We start from the raw sequence: 18,086 nt of genomic DNA on the forward strand, positions 1-18,086 counted from the left end.
ACATTGTATCTTTTACACATTATAATTGAAATCTCATTCCTAGATCAACCAATTCTTTGGCTAATAAATTGGCGAAAATGGGAACTTCCCAGCAATCTCTCATTGTTTGGGAAGGCTTCCCTCCTTTGTAATATGCTCTCTTGAGCTTTTGCCTTAATAAAAATCAACATCATTTAAAAAAAAAAAAATACAATGAAATTGTGACGCTATAGAAGCAGCTTACAAAAGAAAGAATTACAGCAACTAATTAATATCGAAACTGCTAATGATTAATTAAGGACTTTCCTAATTTGGACTGTTGACAAGCCAGGAAACTACTAAAGGTAAATAGTTGCTGACTTTCCGAAGATAGAAAGCACTAAAAGTGAAGGCTTTCACAAAATAGTAACTTCCCAAAAAAAAAGTTGTTGTCTTTCGGTATTCTACTTGCTTCTTTCATAAACCTTGAATTGTTTAGGATGGTTCTATTTGACCTATAGATTTCAGCAATGTCTTCATCATTAGAGCTATGTAACTATCCAAACTCACCACTACTCATTTGATTGTATTGATCCTTTTTTTTTTTTAAATGAGTTGTATTGATCCTTCATTCTCCATATTTTCATAAATATAGATAGTTTCCCTCTTGTTTACAAGATTGGGATTTTACTGCACCTAGTACAAATAAATAACTACAATTATAGCCGAATATAGATTGAAAAAATGCTATATATAATTTTCAAAAAACATTATAGCTATAAATAATCACAGGAAGAGAGAACTATGTCAAAGTTCCTGAGGGAAGCGACAATTCACCTCCATGAGCTTAAGCAATCTAGGAGTTCAGTTTTGTTTTCAAGTAAAACCAATGAAGACAGGAAAATGTGTGTTAAGTGAGAGAGTCATATGCTTCTTAGTTACCACAGCTTCCTTCTGGAACTACCACCATAAACTATTAGAACTCATCTATATCCAAGAAATACCTCATCCAACTTTTTTTCACGATCCCGCAAAGAAGATTTGGCTTGGATAAACTTCTCATTCCAGCTGTTATAGAACTCATTATTCAGATTCCTGTAGGCAAGGCAAAGTGTACGCAAACCAGCAGAACCAAACTGTTCCAAATGTTCCCTGGTTGATTTCCTTATGTCACGGTTCCCATCTGCCAACCTTTCATTGATAACTGTATCGGCTCCCTATAAAATATGGCCAATTTATGCTTACCAAATTGTGGAAAAGATTGTATTTTAAAACAGAGGAAGCAAAGAGCTCTAGGCAAATCACCTTGCAATAGAGAACTAGCCTTCCATTTGGATAACGGCAGATAACAGATTGGCGTTTCCTCGTACTGTTTTATGTGAGAAATGCCCATGAATGTTAATTATGACAAGAATTATAAGCTGAATATAAAGTAGCTGAAATCACCAATGATGCACCCACCTATTGAATTCCAAAACATTTAGGATCTCATATGACACATCTTGGATTTTACCCATCTTTTCTACATGTGATTCACGAACCATGATTGCTGTTGGGGTACGCCTGAGAACAAAAAGGTCAATGATGAGAATTAGCTCAGAGGTGCTTTCATCAGTAGCAGACACCAACCAGACAAAGCAACAGAGATAATTAAATATCCAATATAGAGGTCTGCAGAAGTGAATTAACACCATTTACGAGATTAGTATTTAAAAATACTATACAAGGTATAGGACCAATATACAAGTGAACTTATGGAACCCTACACAGAGACTACAGCATTTAGGAAAACAAAAGAAGGTGCATCCAAAAATAAATCAAGCTCGGTATTGCAGGTCAAGCTGAAAAGCTTTTTATTCTGCTTTAAGTTGATATCAGATGTTTTATTTTTTGAGAAAGATATCAGATGTTACATGACGTTTTTTTTAGATGGTTAATATACTTTATTTATTAATAAAGAAAAAAATAAAGGGAATTCAAACTGAAGGGAAAGAGTTCCTGCTACAAGAGATGAACGAGAATGCCTGTTTTACATCACTAATGCTGTTTGCTTCTCTTAAGCTCTGCTGCCATGAAACAATTACAGTGTAACAGGTGTCTTTAGTTCCCTCATACATTACATGGCATATGAATTATTGATGGAAGATTTAACACATTAATTAAAGATAATTCATGTACCACAAAAAAAAAATAGTTGTTTCCACACCCTCTAAAGTTGTATCTTTCATCTTTCTACTTCCCTTTCCCTTTGGTGAAATCTCTTTCTTGCAGTGTTAAAAAAACAATACAACTGCTTCACGCTAGTACGTTTAAAAGAACCTGCTCCCATCGCCAAACTTAGATCTCCTGTATTATTGAGTTCCACGAGTATATCATGTATCATTAAGCTCACCAAGTAGGATGGGAGGGTCATTTGTCGGTGACAGCAGGTAAAGTAAACAAAGGCCTTGAATAATTTACCCAATTAGTAGCTGAACTCAATAAAAAGAAAATCAAGCCAGTATTTACAAGGTTACTCTCACACACGAATAAGAACCACAAGTAGGATTAGGCGGTAGTTTGTGGGCCACAGCAGGTAAAGTGGATAAAGGCTAGACATATTTGCAGCCCACTACCCGCCATAGTCATTTAACCAAAAAGAGTTTTAGCATTTTGCAACATCTCTCATGAACAAATAAAACCAAATCTTGGGCAAAAACTATGGAAGTATCATACTGGAAAAGTTTTCCATAGTTGACATAGATTTAAAGGAAGAGGTGTGCAGTCTAAAAGTGGCAGACATTACATACATTACAAGAACTCCCCGAAGATGGAAATAAACAGTAAGTGTCACAAGGAAATATTCTTAGGAAGTCACTTCTCTTAATGGAATTTTAGGCTTAAAAGTTTCCACCTACAATTTCACCAGAAACAGTTTAACTATTCTCCAAGAATAGGTAACAATGCTTTTCAGGAAAAAAGGGGTAATTTTTATTTTGAGAAAAATGTAAATATTATTAAAAACAAGGAAAGATACAATCACCTTAACTGAGCTCTTCCACTACAACAAGAGTTGGAGGGAGACTCACTGCTTGGCAAAGTTATCAACGAAAGAGTTTGCTGAATGGTACAAGGCCCCAAGTACAAGGGTGGAGATGATGTCAACAATGTCCCGTATCTTCCATGATCATTCCAGCGGTCCGCTCATGATGGAAGGAGATTCTCGGGTAGTCATGGTGCTCCTCCTCCACCTTCCCACCCTAAGTGTTATTGGCAGATTTATTTTGACATTATGGATCTTGTACCCTTTATTCCTTGTACCTAGTCCCATGTTCTCAGATCAGCCAATTCTGCTACAGATTCTTGTGCTAAATTGCATCCCTCCCCTTCAATCCCTCGTTGTAAGGGGAGGCCTCCCTTAAAGTTACTTTTTCTTTCTTGAAATAAAATCATCACCACTTCAAAAAAAAATGTCCCGATACACCGACCAGTGGTGCCAAGGTGGGTCAATGGGGTGGAGCACCAGCTAATCACCACAGAGGAATCACCTTCAACCAAAAGGGGGCCAGTGAGATGGCCTCGGAATATGGTGAGGCCTTGGAAGAGCAAAGAGCTGAGCTAAGCTGGAGTCAGAGATGCCCAAAGGACCAGCGTAGGATTAGAGGGGGACTCCTTCAGAATTCCGAATGACACCTCCGAAGCCAGCTATACCAGGGTGGCTGATGGTGCTGACATCAAGTTTAAGCTTAAGAGCACTGGTGGGGGAGAGAATGGGGGGAGGAGAGTGGGCTGCCAAGTGGCCATGGTCGGGCAAAGAGGCGGTCCAGACATGTGAGCAATGGCTTGCCAATTAAGGTGGAGAGAGGCGCCAGCGAGGGAGCTGAAGTTCTTCCTACTGTGGAGCCTGGAGGAGACACGGCCGATAACTACTCTCTTACAATTTACCACTTGATGTATTTTGTTTTCTCTCTTTCTTTTTCTTTTATAGCTAGCTTTTATTTTTGAAGAAGAAGAAAGGCACTTTTATTGAGGCACAAGGCTAAAAGAGAAACTACAAGGCCTGAGAAGGAGTGTCCCATTTAGAAAGACAATCCCTCTCTGGCATGTGAGTCAGCCAAGCTGTTGGCGCTTTGGTAGCAAGCTTGGCTACTCTTTTGTACATTCTTCTCTTGCTTTAATAAAATTTCTCAGTTTACTATAAAAAAAATAAAAAATAAAAAATTTCTATCAATTTGCTTTCATAATCCTTTCATTCCATCCGAAGTTCATAAATGTAATAGACTGTAGATAACAAAAGTATATAAATATTAAAGGCAAGTATGAAGCTAATAAATATTTTGGCTGATCCTTGTGAGAAATATTATAACAACATATACAGATAACAAAAATAACATTGAAGGAAAAATAAATCAAGACCAATCAAATATAAACAAAGACCATTTTCCAAAATAGAAATATAAACAAAGACAAAAAAATAAAGCATTTTCAAAAAAAAAAAAAAGGAACCGAAATAGAGACAGCTCAAGTGAAAATGATGAGAGCATCTAATGTACCTATAAAAAAAGAAGCCAAAGTTCTTCGCAGCAGTGACTAAAGCAGCCTCATCTGGAGATGCAGCTTGGTATGTTACCTTCTCTGGGGATTCATCTCCTTCGGGAAGAACAGTATGACAAATTGCAAGGCACCTGAAGAATTCCTACATGAAGAAATATATTTTCACTGAGAATGTCACCACAAGCTTCAAGCATCCATAGCACAGAGGTGCAATAATACATATTTAAGAAAGACTACAAACAATTGGAGTCATTTACATGAAAGTATGACAGGAACTTAGTTGCAGTGAGTGTAATATATGCATACATGAAGTTAAAAAAAAAAAAAAAACAAGTGCTCCTTAGACACGCTTCTCTTGTCAGATCTAATAAAAAATCCATTATCTACAAAACAAAGCTTCACCCTTTTTAATTACAGATTGGTCCTTCTGAATTTGCTTAACAGTCCTGTTCTTGTTAGACTTGACTTATGTTTAAGCTAAGGATGTTTTTTGTAATTTACTGATCTTAAAAGACAAGCCATTTTTGTAGTTTATTTATCTTGTACTTAATTACTCAGTTATTAAGTGAAGGGTATACTCAAAGTTTGATAGCAATAAGTTTCAACCATAAACAAAGCTTAAGGGCTAGAGTAGCACTTACTCAACAACCCTAAAAAAGTGTATGAAGCCCTAAGATTTACATGTTAACAGTAACCATTATCAGTTGACGCATGTTGCCTGCCTTGAAGTCATCTTTGGTTTCCTACAGTTGCATATGAAGCTTGTTTTACTTTGATTTTTTAAAGCCTCCATGCCCTCTATATCTCTGCATTCTTTTGTGGGGCCCCTCTCTTTGCCCTTTTCTGTCTTCTTCATCTTTTATTTACATAATTATCAATGTGCTTGGCAACTTTTTTGTTTGGTTGGCAGAAACTCTCCGAGTCAGAGAAGAGGAGGTGAGAGAGAACAAAGGAAGAAACTACCACCATTTTTGCCAGAAAGGGAAAAAATGATACTCAAATTAAAAAAAATATCTTCAACTTTTTTGTTTGGTTTGCAGAAACTTTTAAACCTCATAAAAAATATCTGCTTAACATTTTCCTTTTTTGAAAATGGTGAATTGATTCATATTAAGTAAATACAAAAAAGAAGGGGAATGCCCTCAAACCCCAACAGAGAGACAAAAATCTGCCTGACATTAATAAATAAATTAACACCTTTTAACCTACCATACAAGTTTCAGGATTAGGCTCATTTTTCCAAGCACCTCGCATAAGCCTAGGATCATCAAAATTGAATCCCTTTTCACGTATTGATGCAGCTGAATTTTTTACCTGAGGAACACTAGATAGTGTAAATGATAATAAACTATAAAAAGATAAAAATCGGTAAGATAATCTGTGAGAACCTCATCAACGTTTAGACCATGCCGCTCAGCTCCTCCTCTTTCTATTTCAGTGAAACCAGTTCCATACATCTCTCCACCAATCGAACATTTGAAGAACTCCATTAAATTTCTTGTTAAGGTGCCAGTCTTGTCCGAAAATATGTACTCAACCTGTGCAAAAAGGCTTTTTCTTTTTTAAAAATGATTAAGATAAATACTCAGAGACCTATATGACTTGCATCCAAGACCTCATATAAAGAATTCCTCTAAGACCATTGAGCCAAACATTTGCCAACTGAAGTAGTTCTTTGTCAATCAATAGAAGAATATTAAATTGATCTGACAATAACTGGTGTTTTAAAAATAATAGAAAAAAAGACAACAACAAAGAAGAAAAAGAAGAAGAAAAAATTATGTGAAATGAAAAATACCTGTCCAAGCTCCTCATTAAGATTGGAAGTACGAGCCAGTGCAGGTGTATTGCTTTCAATGTGGTACATATGCAGGTCCTTATTGATAAACTGAGTGGATTGAATGAACTTGATCATCTGAAAGTTAGAATGAAATGATACAATTGTTCAATACAACTGTAATTAACATTTTATAGAAGTTTCCCTCTTCAAAAGTATTTGTTCACATGACTATGGTACCCACCTCAATGGAGACATAAAGAGAAATAGGGATAATTGTTGAATATAAAGTAATTAAGGTGAACATGGTAAGAATGGTCACCTGTCAATTTGAGCAAAAGAAATCTGTGTCACACTAGAAGTTTCCAAAGAGATGCAAACATACCAAAGCACAATTCATAGATTTCCAAATTAAAGCCACATATTATCTGCATAAAATATTACAAATGAAAGGGAATATTTGTACCACAAATCTGTTATCAGGATTAAATTGATCTTCCACACCCTCGCTCAGGCCCAAGTAGTAGTACTTGCGGTTGATAAAAATGCCACTGCCACATTTAGATAGACTTGGAAATGAATGAATAACCACATCTACGGGAAAAAGGAAGATACATAGCAGTGAACCCATATTCATGCCATCTTTCGAGTTAAACCCATACACTTTTTTATAACACTTATAGACAAGGGAACAAGCAAAGAGCACAACCACATTAGCAGTTTTTTTTAAACATATAAGCATAGCACATCCACTCTAACACCACAGTTTAGATTTACCAAAATGAGGAACGAATTTGGGTTTGCATGAAAGTTTTCCAGGGAATGCTCATTGCAAGGCAAAGAAAAGATCCATAAAAATAATTCATGACTGCTTCCCAGGAGGGAGATATACCTGCCAATAGCTCCAATGAAACACATAAGAAAGAGAGCAGCAAAAAGTGCGAGTATAAGTTTGTCAAGCTTCCTTTCTAAAGTACTTCTTTTGGAAGGAACGTTCATAGCATTCATCATGACCTAGCATTTAATTCAAAAAGCACAGATCTTATGCTTCAATAGGTTAACATAAAATAACTAGAAGAAGTGATAACTTGGATCCCACTAGTAAGAAAGACAATGCACTCATTTAAAAAAAAAAGAAAGACAATGCACCTTTGTTTCATGACCAGTAAACACAACAGCTCCTACAATGAACTCAGTATTTCTAAGGCTGCATCCCTGCACCAATGTGAAGCCATAAGAAAGTATATAGAACAAATAAGAACATACAATTGAGTTTCATCTAATAAATTTTCTTTTAGACAATTTTATGTATCAAAATCAGATACTATAGTATGTATACATGTAAAAAAAAAAAAAATTAAAATAGCAGCTAAACAGATTGCTCATCAAACTAAAGCTGAAGGACAAAAAACAGTCACTCAGATCCATAGACGGCTACCAGAATGAAAAAAATAGTATAAATAAAGGTGCCACTTTAGACAACCCCCCTCCCCATATAATAACTACAATGGACAAACCATCTTAAGAACCAGAACTTTAGCCAGTTGCTCCACTGGATCATGTTAAGTTGGGTCCAAGGCCCATCCCAAAATGACTACCTTGATATCAGAGCAGGTACTCATATGAGGGCCTGCACCTAAAAACTATCTACTTGTAGGGCCACAAAAGAGGGCATACACCTAAAACTATCCACTTGTAGAGCCACAAAAAAGGGCCTACACCTAAACTGCCTACTCCTAAATTATCCACTTGTAGAGCCACAAAAGATGGTCTATACGTGAGGGAGAGTGTTAAGGAATAGTCCCACATGGATTAGTGAATACAAAAATCTTGAGTTTATTAGTTGAGAAAGAGGTGTCCTAAGTTGACTAGTCATTTTGGGATAGGGCCTTGGACCCAATTTAACACCATCTTAAGAACCACAACTCTAGCCAGTTGTTGCTCCACTCGATAACCTCCATACATTAATTACAACTTTTCATCACCCAAAAAAAATATCTCCAAATGCTTTAAGGATCAACTTAGCACTATTTCAAGCAGCCCTTAATTATTGTTTTCCATTTTCAACTCATCAAAGAGAAGATGCCACACAATAACCCTGATGATGTGAGTCTTTGCCGCAACAAGATCCTCACTGCAAACAACCTTATTAGGCGCAGTAACACCACTCTCGATCCTCTCTGCCCCTTCTGCGGGACAGGGGCTGAAAGTGTGAGTCACCTTTTGCTCCATTGTGGCTTTGCCTAGAAAGTTTGGACTTACATGATTGATAGTATGGGTCTCAGCTTCTGCATTCCACTTGACATGAGCACCATGTGTCGTTTCTATTATGGGACCCGCCTTCCCTGCTTGGGCAAGTTTTTGTTGGCTGCCTGCATTGCTTTCGTCCCTTGGTCCCTTTGGAAGGAGAGGAACTCTAGACGGTTTGACTATACTTTCCGCTCCGGTACTGAGGTGTCCTACACAGCCACAGGGCTCATCTTTACATGGATCTGCACCTTAAAAGAATTCATCTACCTCTCTTATTCCCCGGTCCACACCAAATGGAAGATTATTGCTCAGATGTTCGTCCCCTTTGCCCCCCACCGAGTTGCTGTTTGGGAGCCTCCTGCCACCGGACATTATAAGCTGAATTTTGATGGTAGCACCTTTGGGAACCCGGGCTTGGCTGGCTTTGGTGGGGTGATTTTTTATCCGGGCGGCACTGCCATACTCTCTTACTCTGGCCCTCTTGGAATTGCTGACTCGACCACTGCTGAGCTCTCTGGTCTCCTTCACGGCTTGCGTATTTTTCAGGACCGCTTCAGTGGTCCCCTTATCATGGAGGGAGATTCCAAGGTCGTCATCGGATGGTACTCCTCCTCATCCTTCCCCACATGGCATCACTGGCAAAAAAAATCTTGATATTTTGGACATTGTATCCACCATTTCTTGTACTTGGTCTCATGTACTTAGATCAGCCAATTCGGCTGCAGATTTGTGTGCAAAACTACCCCCCCTCTTCAATCTCTTGTTGTTAAGGAGGTCTCCCTTGATGTATCTTCCCTTTCTTTGAAATAAAATTATCATCATTTAAAAAAAAAAAAATACACTAACAAGTAGACTAATGGCACCAGCAATAAATCTACAGAAAGTAGTTCTAAAGTAAAACATCTACCAATTTATTCAAGAGAACTCCAAAGAGCAACTGGCTTCCCATCAAACCCAACCAAATCCAAATACCACCACATTTAACCACTTCAGTCTGCCACCACTGCCATGTAAATCCAATCTCAACAGGCCATTAATGCCAATACATTTCTTTGAAAAGATACTCCTCTACCTCATATAAACTCTCTAATAAATACGTTTAATAACAAATAACACCAACTTCATTGCACCAAACAGAGCTCTGAAATAAACAAATAGAAAGGCTAAAGGGCAACAAGATGCTGATGACATTTAGAAAAGGAAAAATGGTACCCAACATCCCAATGCCATAAATCCGGCATCCAAATGCCAAAAACAAAGAGCAATAGAAAAATTCGAACATCCAAATGCCAGTCAGCATCCGAATGCCCAGGCAACCATAACTCAACTGGCATCTGACTACCAGTCTGTCAACATCTGACTGTCAGAAACAGTGGATTTGGGGAATTTTTGGCATCTGAATGCCCAAGATAGTAGAAAAAGGAACCAGCATCCAAATGCCCAGCCAGCATTTGAATGCCAAAGCCAATAAAAGTGCACCTACAAGCAATTGGCAGGCGAATGCCCACTCAACATCCGAATGTAGACTAACCAAAATTTAAAAAAGCAATCTTTCGAGCTTCGACCCAACTTTATTAGATCGCAAAATCAGGTAACTTACCTACCATTGTGATCAGCAGCTCAAAACAAAGATTTTAAGTCTTTTCTCATAATCTTTAGCAAGGTTCTCATCAATTTTTTTTAAGAATAAAGGTCTTTTTTTATTTAAGCAACTAGTTTTTGGAAGTTAGAGTCGTCTATTGAGGTGTTTTTCCGCCCCCATTGAGTTACCAACAAATGTTACAATGATCCACGACAACTCCCAAGCGCTCTTTTACTTTCAATTCAATTGTGGAGATCAAACTTGATAACAAAAGGTTCATCCTTTGGTTTTCAAAAAGCTAAGTACATTCAATCCGCCATTTTGAATTCTTTTGATTGTGCTTGGCAATTTGATGTCGAATTGAGTTTATTTAATTTCCATTATTTGATTGTGTTCCACCATAAGTTTGGGGCTCATATTTGTTAAACTTGCTTCCTCTTGAGGTGTTTAACAAAGGCAGCATTTTCAACTCATCCTTGAGTTTTTCCCAAAGAGCATTATACCTTTAAACCATTGCATTTCAAATTGAATTTCAGCTGCTATAACATGGTAAGCCACATTTAAGTTGGGGAATTTTTTTTTTTGTTTTTTAGTATAAAATTTGTTTTTTTTTAGCTTCATTAGTCAAGCTAGTAACCCTGGCATTTGTATTTGGACAAGCCTTGTTTAGGCAAGTCCTAAAACCTCAACTCACATTACTTGAATAGCCTGTGGCTGAAAGTGTGCTGTTGAAGGTTCAGTGAGTTGTGTACTGACCTAGACAAGGCATGAATTGCCTCAAACTATGTAATTTGGTCTTTAAGGCTTTTGATGTAATTGTCGGCTTATTACATAGTCGATTAAACTCTAAAGAGTGGAGACACTTTGGGAGTAGATCGGCAACTTGAGTTTGGGTTGTAAACCACTATAAATCCTTTTGTCTCTATTATGGTTGTGTGAATTGGCATTGTTTTCAAATTGATATTTGATTTTCAACTAGCACATTACATAAATATTGAATTGCATAGCAGAAGAAGAATCCTGAAAGTTGTCATTAGTGCCCACCAACCTATTGACACCCCCCCCCCCCCCCCCCCCCCCCCCCTGGTTTTCTAGCTTATTGGGATCTACACTCTCTAGTATCATGAAAGCGATAATAGAAAGAGCCCAGAATAAATTGTCCGAAACTGGACCACTTTCAAATCATTGATCAACAGCATACCTCTGAATAGTAAGTTGCCCAACAGCTTCCATCTCATGATCGTTTGCATACCTCAATTTAAGCTCCAACTCCTTTTATAACTATTCACAGCTCATGCACCACAAGCAATTGGGGTCACAGAACCATAACATAGGATGCTCGGGAACATGATACTGGGGTAAGATTCTCCAATCCAAACATCATTTCAGAATCTAACTCAAGTGCTATTCTTCTCACTGTATCAGAGGGTTTTTTATTTTTAGAATGGTGTGGATATTATTAAGGAAGAGCAAGATTCAAGTTCAAGAATAAAACAGGGGAACTCTCCAGTAACAACAAGGGATTAGAGGGAGGCTTCCAGTTTGTCTTGCGTATAAGCAAAAGAGTTTGCTGACCGAGGAACATGAAACCAAGCACAAGATAGGAGGAAAGTAATGTTAAGAGGCTTCTTCCATGGCACAAGATAAGTAGTGGTTGCTGCCTTCTTCCAAATATTAGGAGGCTTATTACCAACTAATAAGTTCATTATCTACCAAACACAGCCAATATTGGAGTTGCAGCCTCTCACAACCCCCGCATGTCCAGGCCCAATAAAACATAGAAAAACAGGCATTCCATGTGGGATGCAAAAAGAAGGCACAGAACAATGTAATCGGGCTTAGACTAACTCTAGTACAATAAAATTGGATAAATTGAGAGTATTGCAAAAAATAAAAGTTTTAAATAAACATCATATATGACAAAACTAATTGTTTGGTTAGTGACAAAAATATATAATAAACAAAACAAAGGGCAGCAGTCTACAGCTCAAGCTGCTGTTCACATTCTTAGCTTTGTTGAAACTGACATTAGTACAAAGGTGACGACAAAAACTAAGAACAACATATTTAATTTAGACTTTTACTGATGACTTATTTACATTTAATGAATTTTCTTAATGAACTTCTCATTTCTTAAAAAAATATATAAGTTAATACTTATTTACATTTAGGACATTTAAAGTAATCTACATAAAATTCTCATCTGAAGTCTTGAAACCCTCATAGCAAGTTACAGTATTAATGATCCAATTACCTCTTCCAAAGACTAGATTTCATCATTTCCTAGACATAAAATAAGCAGTTTACACATTGCTACTCACAAGCGAGACTGCTTTAGCCAAAAGTACAACGAGAGCATATGAATTTACTTGAGATGACGAAGTTAGATTTCATGAAAGCTAATGGAAGGAGTAAAATATCCTCCTGTTCTTTGCAATGACATCCAACAAAACATTTGATCAATTGTTAGGTTTTCCCATCAAAATCACAAACTTTAAGTAAAGCTATACCAAAATGCAAAGGACCTTTTGGATGTACAACTAGCAATCACAGTCAACAAAAATAATACACAAGAGAATATAAGAACATACAAATTATGAGAGTGAAAAGAAGGAAGACATGAAAAGAAATTATAGTATTACCCTCAAAAGAATTTGATTGGGCGAAAGGGGCAATGTCTGCTTTTGGATGATAAGATTGCCAGTGAATGTATACAGGGAGTTATTTGGTTGCTCACATTGAATTTCCCCTGAAAACAACATCATTGAAAGTGATAATGCAATGGGAACTTTATCAAGAGAAAACAAAAAGAATCATGAAAATTTCTATTCTAATATCTACCTAAGCCCCAATTCTAAGAGTAGCTAAGCATTTAGTCACAAAATGCTGGAAAACTGAGGACATTGCAAAGTTGACAAAACTCAAGAGCAATAGAGGATTAAGAAATGAGACTTTTGCCCTTTCTCTTTTTTTTTTAAAAAATAGTGCTTGATTATATTAAAGGCTCAAAGGAAGGCTTTCGCCCTTTCAGCTTGCAGTTTGTTAATGAGCTCTAAATAAGAAGGTAGGTTCCAAAATATTGATGGACTGCTATAGATCATGGAATGCATCCTAAATTTTGGTGATAACAACTAAAATAAATCTACCACATTCAGAGCTATAAAAGCAATGCACTGGGAAATCAGACTTTGAAGACCAAGTCCATTATACCGGAAAACATATTGGATCATAAAGAATCCATTCATGAAAATTTGGTTTGTTAGTCCCCATGCTAAAATTTTGACCAAAATTCATGATGTTTCGTTGTTGTTTTTTTTTGCCCTTTTGAATGTTTAACTATACACGCATACTACATCCTTCCCAATGAAACATGAACCCAAGACCTCACACTAGAAACTCTTGCATGAGGCCGATTGAAACAAAGGCCTATCCACCATTTTCTTTGTTTTATTATTTTTTGATTTCCCACGATGTAAATCTATTATGGTCACGCATACTACAGCCTTCCCAATGAAACTTGAACCCAAGACGTCACACTAGAAACCCTCGCATGAGGCCGATTGAAACAAAGGCCTATCCACCATTTTCTTTGTTTTATTACTTTTTTATTTCCCACGATGTAATCTATTATGGTCACGGATACTACATCCTTCCCAATGAAACTTGAACCCAAGACCTCACGCTAGAAACTCTTGCATGAGGCCGATTGAAACCATTTCCCACGATGTAATCAGTTATGGATGCCGTCTCCTATGGCTAACCTGATGTAGTCTTCATAAGTTCTTCTCCTTGTTTATGAAATTCTCACCATTTTCAAATAAACAGAAAAAACATAAGGAATTAACAAATCTAATCACTTCAAAACAATCTAACCTACCTCAAAAAATAAAAGCAGGGAGCAAGTGCTTTTTACATACCAACATTTTAACAGCCTACCTGACAATTTCTTTGAGAGAGAAAGAGAGAGAGAGAGAGAAAGAGAGAGAGAGAGAGAGAGAGAGAGAGAAAGAGAGATTTGTATAAAAATGTAGTCAAGTTCAATCTCAAAAAAAAGTTATCAATTTAAAAAAAACAAATAAATCAGTTGTAAAGGGCACCAAACTAAAGAGAAATCAATTAAATACTATACAACTTCTATCTTTTGCATCTAAAACGGGAAAACATCAAGGTTTATAAAGTTCATATACTAAATATAATCAAAGTGGCAAATATGATAGATAAAAAAAATAAGAAAATAAAATCCTAGAAAGTAAAATACGGTATATATTTCTTGTTCCGGAAATAGCAATTCCAGTTCTGAAGATAAAAAAGATGAAGGAGCAAAAGGAAGAAAAGAAAAAGAAAATACAACAGATATCATATGCCCAAGAAAGAGAAAGTCTTAGTTACACAGCAAGTGACACGAGAGATTCTATTTTTGAAAGATTAAAACCTTTAAATTCTGATGCTTTATCAGGATGGAAGTAATCCCAAGTCTTTTCCAATGCTTTCCTTATCTTCAAGTTTGTTTCTCCATCAAGATTTGAAGTCTGCAATCACTCAAAGAAAGATTTTTTCCTTAACACCCAAAGAAAGATTGAAAATTAACATAATGAAAAAAATCTCATTCTACTAAAAACCATTTAATTCACATAAACTGAAATGTGAAAGGGCATGAATGATAACCTCAATATAGCAAACACCATCTGGATTTGTACTAGCAAGGAAAAGTAAATCTGCTGGAAAAAAACCATCCTGCTTAACCTGGACGAAAATCAAAAGATGAAAAGATAATTAGAAGACTATTAAAAGTCCTAGATGCCATTGTTTGAAGCTTAGGCTTGTATTTAGTGGACTGGTGCTGCATCTAGCCCTCAGAACACATCCGGTCGAGGGCAGGCATCTGCTGGAGAACTCAAAACTTAAAGCGGGGAGAAGAGCATATCCTTATTATAAGAATAAAATGACTTCAATTTGTTGAACAAAATTTTTTTGGAAGGATTACCCTAACAATGTCTCCAACTTGCAGCTTCTTCCAAGGGATGGTTTCCCACTTTTCACCTTGCAAAACATCAATTGGACTACCATTTATCACCCTGTCATTCTGTAATCGTTTCTGCATAAGAATCAATAGGGTAACTCTTTCAGTCAAACAATAAGATAATTCAGTCTGTAATACAAACACATCTTGATGTATATATATTGTATCAAAAAACACATTGGACGAATCTAAAACAGGACAACCAACATAGCAGATCCCTAAGGAGATGATTACAATATTCTACATGTTGACATATCAAAAAGATCACCAAAGAAAAAGCAGATGCTACTCACCCAATCTTCAAAGGCCTCCTTTACAAGAGAGATAAAAAGCACCAAACTTAATGGGACCACATTCGTAACAGGATGCACGGGGCTGTAATAAGAGTGTCACAGAGACGAGACAACAAGGTTAATGCAGAATCTTTCTCAGTGACAAAAAAGTTTCTATTTTGCATAATGAGATTTTTATTTCACAATCACTTTCAGCAATCAGTATGAAACAAAAAGCTCAAGGAGCTTAGAGGGCAAAGAGAAAAGCCAAAAAACGATAACACTTGCCTTATCGGTGTAGTAGATAGAATCGAAATCATGAGAAAATACAAATTTGCCACACGCCTGAACTGTCAGAATGTATATAAGGATAAAATGGTAAGAAGTGAAAACAAGGGCCTCTAAAAAAAGAGAACACTTATAGACAACTTATTATCACATTACACAACCTCCTGTGGCTTAACAAATAACTTGTTTTTTTTTTTTTGAAATGATGCTGTAAATAACTTACTTGTTCAAACAAGCCTTTTGGTAAGAAGGTAAGAACATTGTACTTCGTTGTAGATATGGAATTTCCCTGAGTGGAATGATACAAAAGTTAGTCCATCATATCACTGAATAAAATGACTAAACCCATTTCATGATTCATAAGAAGCCGAAAGATGAAACGAGTCAAAAAATGATTAACATAGAAGATCTTTATTGAGCAGCAAAAGAAAAACCTTGTCCTGCAGATAAAGATCTTTAACTAGTTTATAGACATGAATAATAATAGGAGAAGGATCATACAAAATCTTTTCCAAGGAACACATTAGAATTTCCTCTTCATTGATGACCACAAACATGATAAAGTGCATACTTGTGATAAGCTAGATCGGACAATTCTCCCAGTTCAAGATACAAAGTAGTCACTAATCCCTGGTGGGGAAAAACAAGTAAAGAAGATTATCTTCCTCCTTAATCAGAATGACACTGATGGACTGGCTAACATAAAGCAGCACATGTTTGCTATGACAAAGACAACTAGTTACATCCAAATCCAGTCAAAGCCAATCGAAGTCTTACCGTCGTCAATATAAGAACAAGTCAAGGAGACAATATAGAAGTTATACTAGAAAGAAAGTTAAAAACAAAAAGCAGATGTAAGCGGACATATCTGTAAATAAAATCGTTTCTATACGTTTAGAAAGCCTCTTCATTTTCTCCAAGAACCTCAGACTTTTGGGCATGTAACTAAGAATCGGGGACAGTTTTCAATATCTTCTTTTTTTATTAAATCTATTCCATAGTGACATCAATAATTTTAAACCTAAACCTACCACAAAATTCTTTAAAAATAAGAAAATAAAACCTTAAATTAGTTCGTCATGCTCTCACATAGTCGTTTAATTAACAACAAGAAATATAAGAAGAAATAACTTATAGAGAGAAAGTAAAGTATGAACAAAATCAATAAATACTGAAGCGTTGAATTCAATCGCTTTGAAATCCAACCAGAAGAATGAAATTAGAAAAGCATATATGCATAAGTTAGACCAACAGGAAATTTCAAAAACAAAAACAAAAAAAAAAAAAAGGAAGAGATTTTTCAATACACGCACTTCACAAAAATGACTCAAGATGGAGAATGAATGGAAAAGACGATAGATCTAGACGAGGACCTTGAATCTGACTATGAGATTAGCCTCACGATCATTACAGTAGATCGTCCGGTGGGTGGGAGCCTGCGGCTGCACACGGCCGAGACGAACCGTCCTGGATGAAGGCTGGCGGTCACTGCTAATTGAATTTCTCGAAGCCCTGCCTAAGAGATTCGATCTCGTAGCCCTCACCCTGTCCCATCCGCTCATCTTTCCGCCGGAGAGATTTCGATAGCGTGTGTCCTAGGAACTTGGCCGCGCTTTTTCTCTTCCTTTTCTTCTTAATCTTTGAAAGAGGGTCATATGGCGCATTCAACCCTCTCCTCCCGCGTTCCAGTCTAACTTGTCATCTCTTCAACCTTAAGACTTGTTGAATTTTCAAAGCTCAATGGACTTTGTTCGATCGACTGCACCTTCGCTGCCTGGCTCGGTGGCAACTCGACAACGGAGGCGATGGGTATTCGCGAAAGCTCAATTAAACCAACAGGTGCACCTGTAGCGATGATTACCACACGGTTTTACACTTTCACGAACGGCGGCCCTACGGACCGGCTTATGCGAGCGGTAACGTAGAATGTCGTATGCACTGCGAGAAATGAGAAGCCGGATTACTAATTAGTGCAGAGGAGAGGATCACCAACCTGCTGGCTGCTCCGGGTGGTGCGCGGCAACCGAACAGAAATGCCCTCGACCCATTAACCACCCACTTGTAAGGTCAAAGGAGCCCTTGGTTTTTGCTGTTTATGTCCTTGTACTCGTAACTCACATATTTATTCCTATAGCGTTGAGTTACTAATGAGTTCGGACATTGGACCCTGGGCTTCACTCTACGTGGTAACAACCCATTTCAAAGTATGCACAAGCACAAAGAACTAACATTCCACCAAACATTAAAAATATAACTAAATAAGTGCAAGAACTAAAATACCAATTATATTAAATTAAGATTAACAATATGAATCTTTTTGGATTTGAACTACAATCCTCTCGAGTAAATTTTCAATGACCTTCCTATTTTAGCTTAAATATCCACTAAGAAAATTACTCTTGAAAT

The 18,086-nt window shown here is 36.9% G+C and overlaps 1 protein-coding gene across 1 annotated transcript in view; it reads right to left on the reverse strand.

The window, feature by feature from the left end:
* The window catches only part of LOC137941363 (phospholipid-transporting ATPase 3), a 36,206-nt gene extending 18,552 nt beyond the window's left edge, over positions 1 to 17,654 (reverse strand). The window contains exons 1-19 of the mRNA XM_068786732.1: positions 17,054 to 17,654; positions 15,904 to 15,969; positions 15,681 to 15,742; positions 15,414 to 15,495; positions 15,085 to 15,195; positions 14,766 to 14,843; positions 14,533 to 14,629; positions 12,743 to 12,849; positions 7,418 to 7,483; positions 7,161 to 7,282; positions 6,735 to 6,819; positions 6,513 to 6,590; positions 6,290 to 6,406; positions 5,880 to 6,029; positions 5,701 to 5,805; positions 4,491 to 4,633; positions 1,420 to 1,521; positions 1,264 to 1,327; positions 963 to 1,175 (exon numbers count right to left, since the gene is read on the reverse strand). Of these exons, the coding sequence (XP_068642833.1) occupies positions 963 to 1,175; positions 1,264 to 1,327; positions 1,420 to 1,521; positions 4,491 to 4,633; positions 5,701 to 5,805; positions 5,880 to 6,029; positions 6,290 to 6,406; positions 6,513 to 6,590; positions 6,735 to 6,819; positions 7,161 to 7,282; positions 7,418 to 7,483; positions 12,743 to 12,849; positions 14,533 to 14,629; positions 14,766 to 14,843; positions 15,085 to 15,195; positions 15,414 to 15,495; positions 15,681 to 15,742; positions 15,904 to 15,969; positions 17,054 to 17,242 (2,037 nt within the window). The 5' untranslated portion in view covers positions 17,243 to 17,654. The remainder of the gene's footprint in view (positions 1 to 962; positions 1,176 to 1,263; positions 1,328 to 1,419; positions 1,522 to 4,490; positions 4,634 to 5,700; positions 5,806 to 5,879; positions 6,030 to 6,289; positions 6,407 to 6,512; positions 6,591 to 6,734; positions 6,820 to 7,160; positions 7,283 to 7,417; positions 7,484 to 12,742; positions 12,850 to 14,532; positions 14,630 to 14,765; positions 14,844 to 15,084; positions 15,196 to 15,413; positions 15,496 to 15,680; positions 15,743 to 15,903; positions 15,970 to 17,053) is intronic.
* Positions 17,655 to 18,086: the final 432 nt, after the last annotated feature.

This window comes from Aristolochia californica, unplaced genomic scaffold (assembly GCF_029961685.1).
Source record: "Aristolochia californica isolate CCGP_79_NKW_82.1479 unplaced genomic scaffold, dmAriCali1.0.hap1 SCAF_9, whole genome shotgun sequence".
Taxonomy (NCBI): Eukaryota; Viridiplantae; Streptophyta; class Magnoliopsida; order Piperales; family Aristolochiaceae; genus Aristolochia; species Aristolochia californica.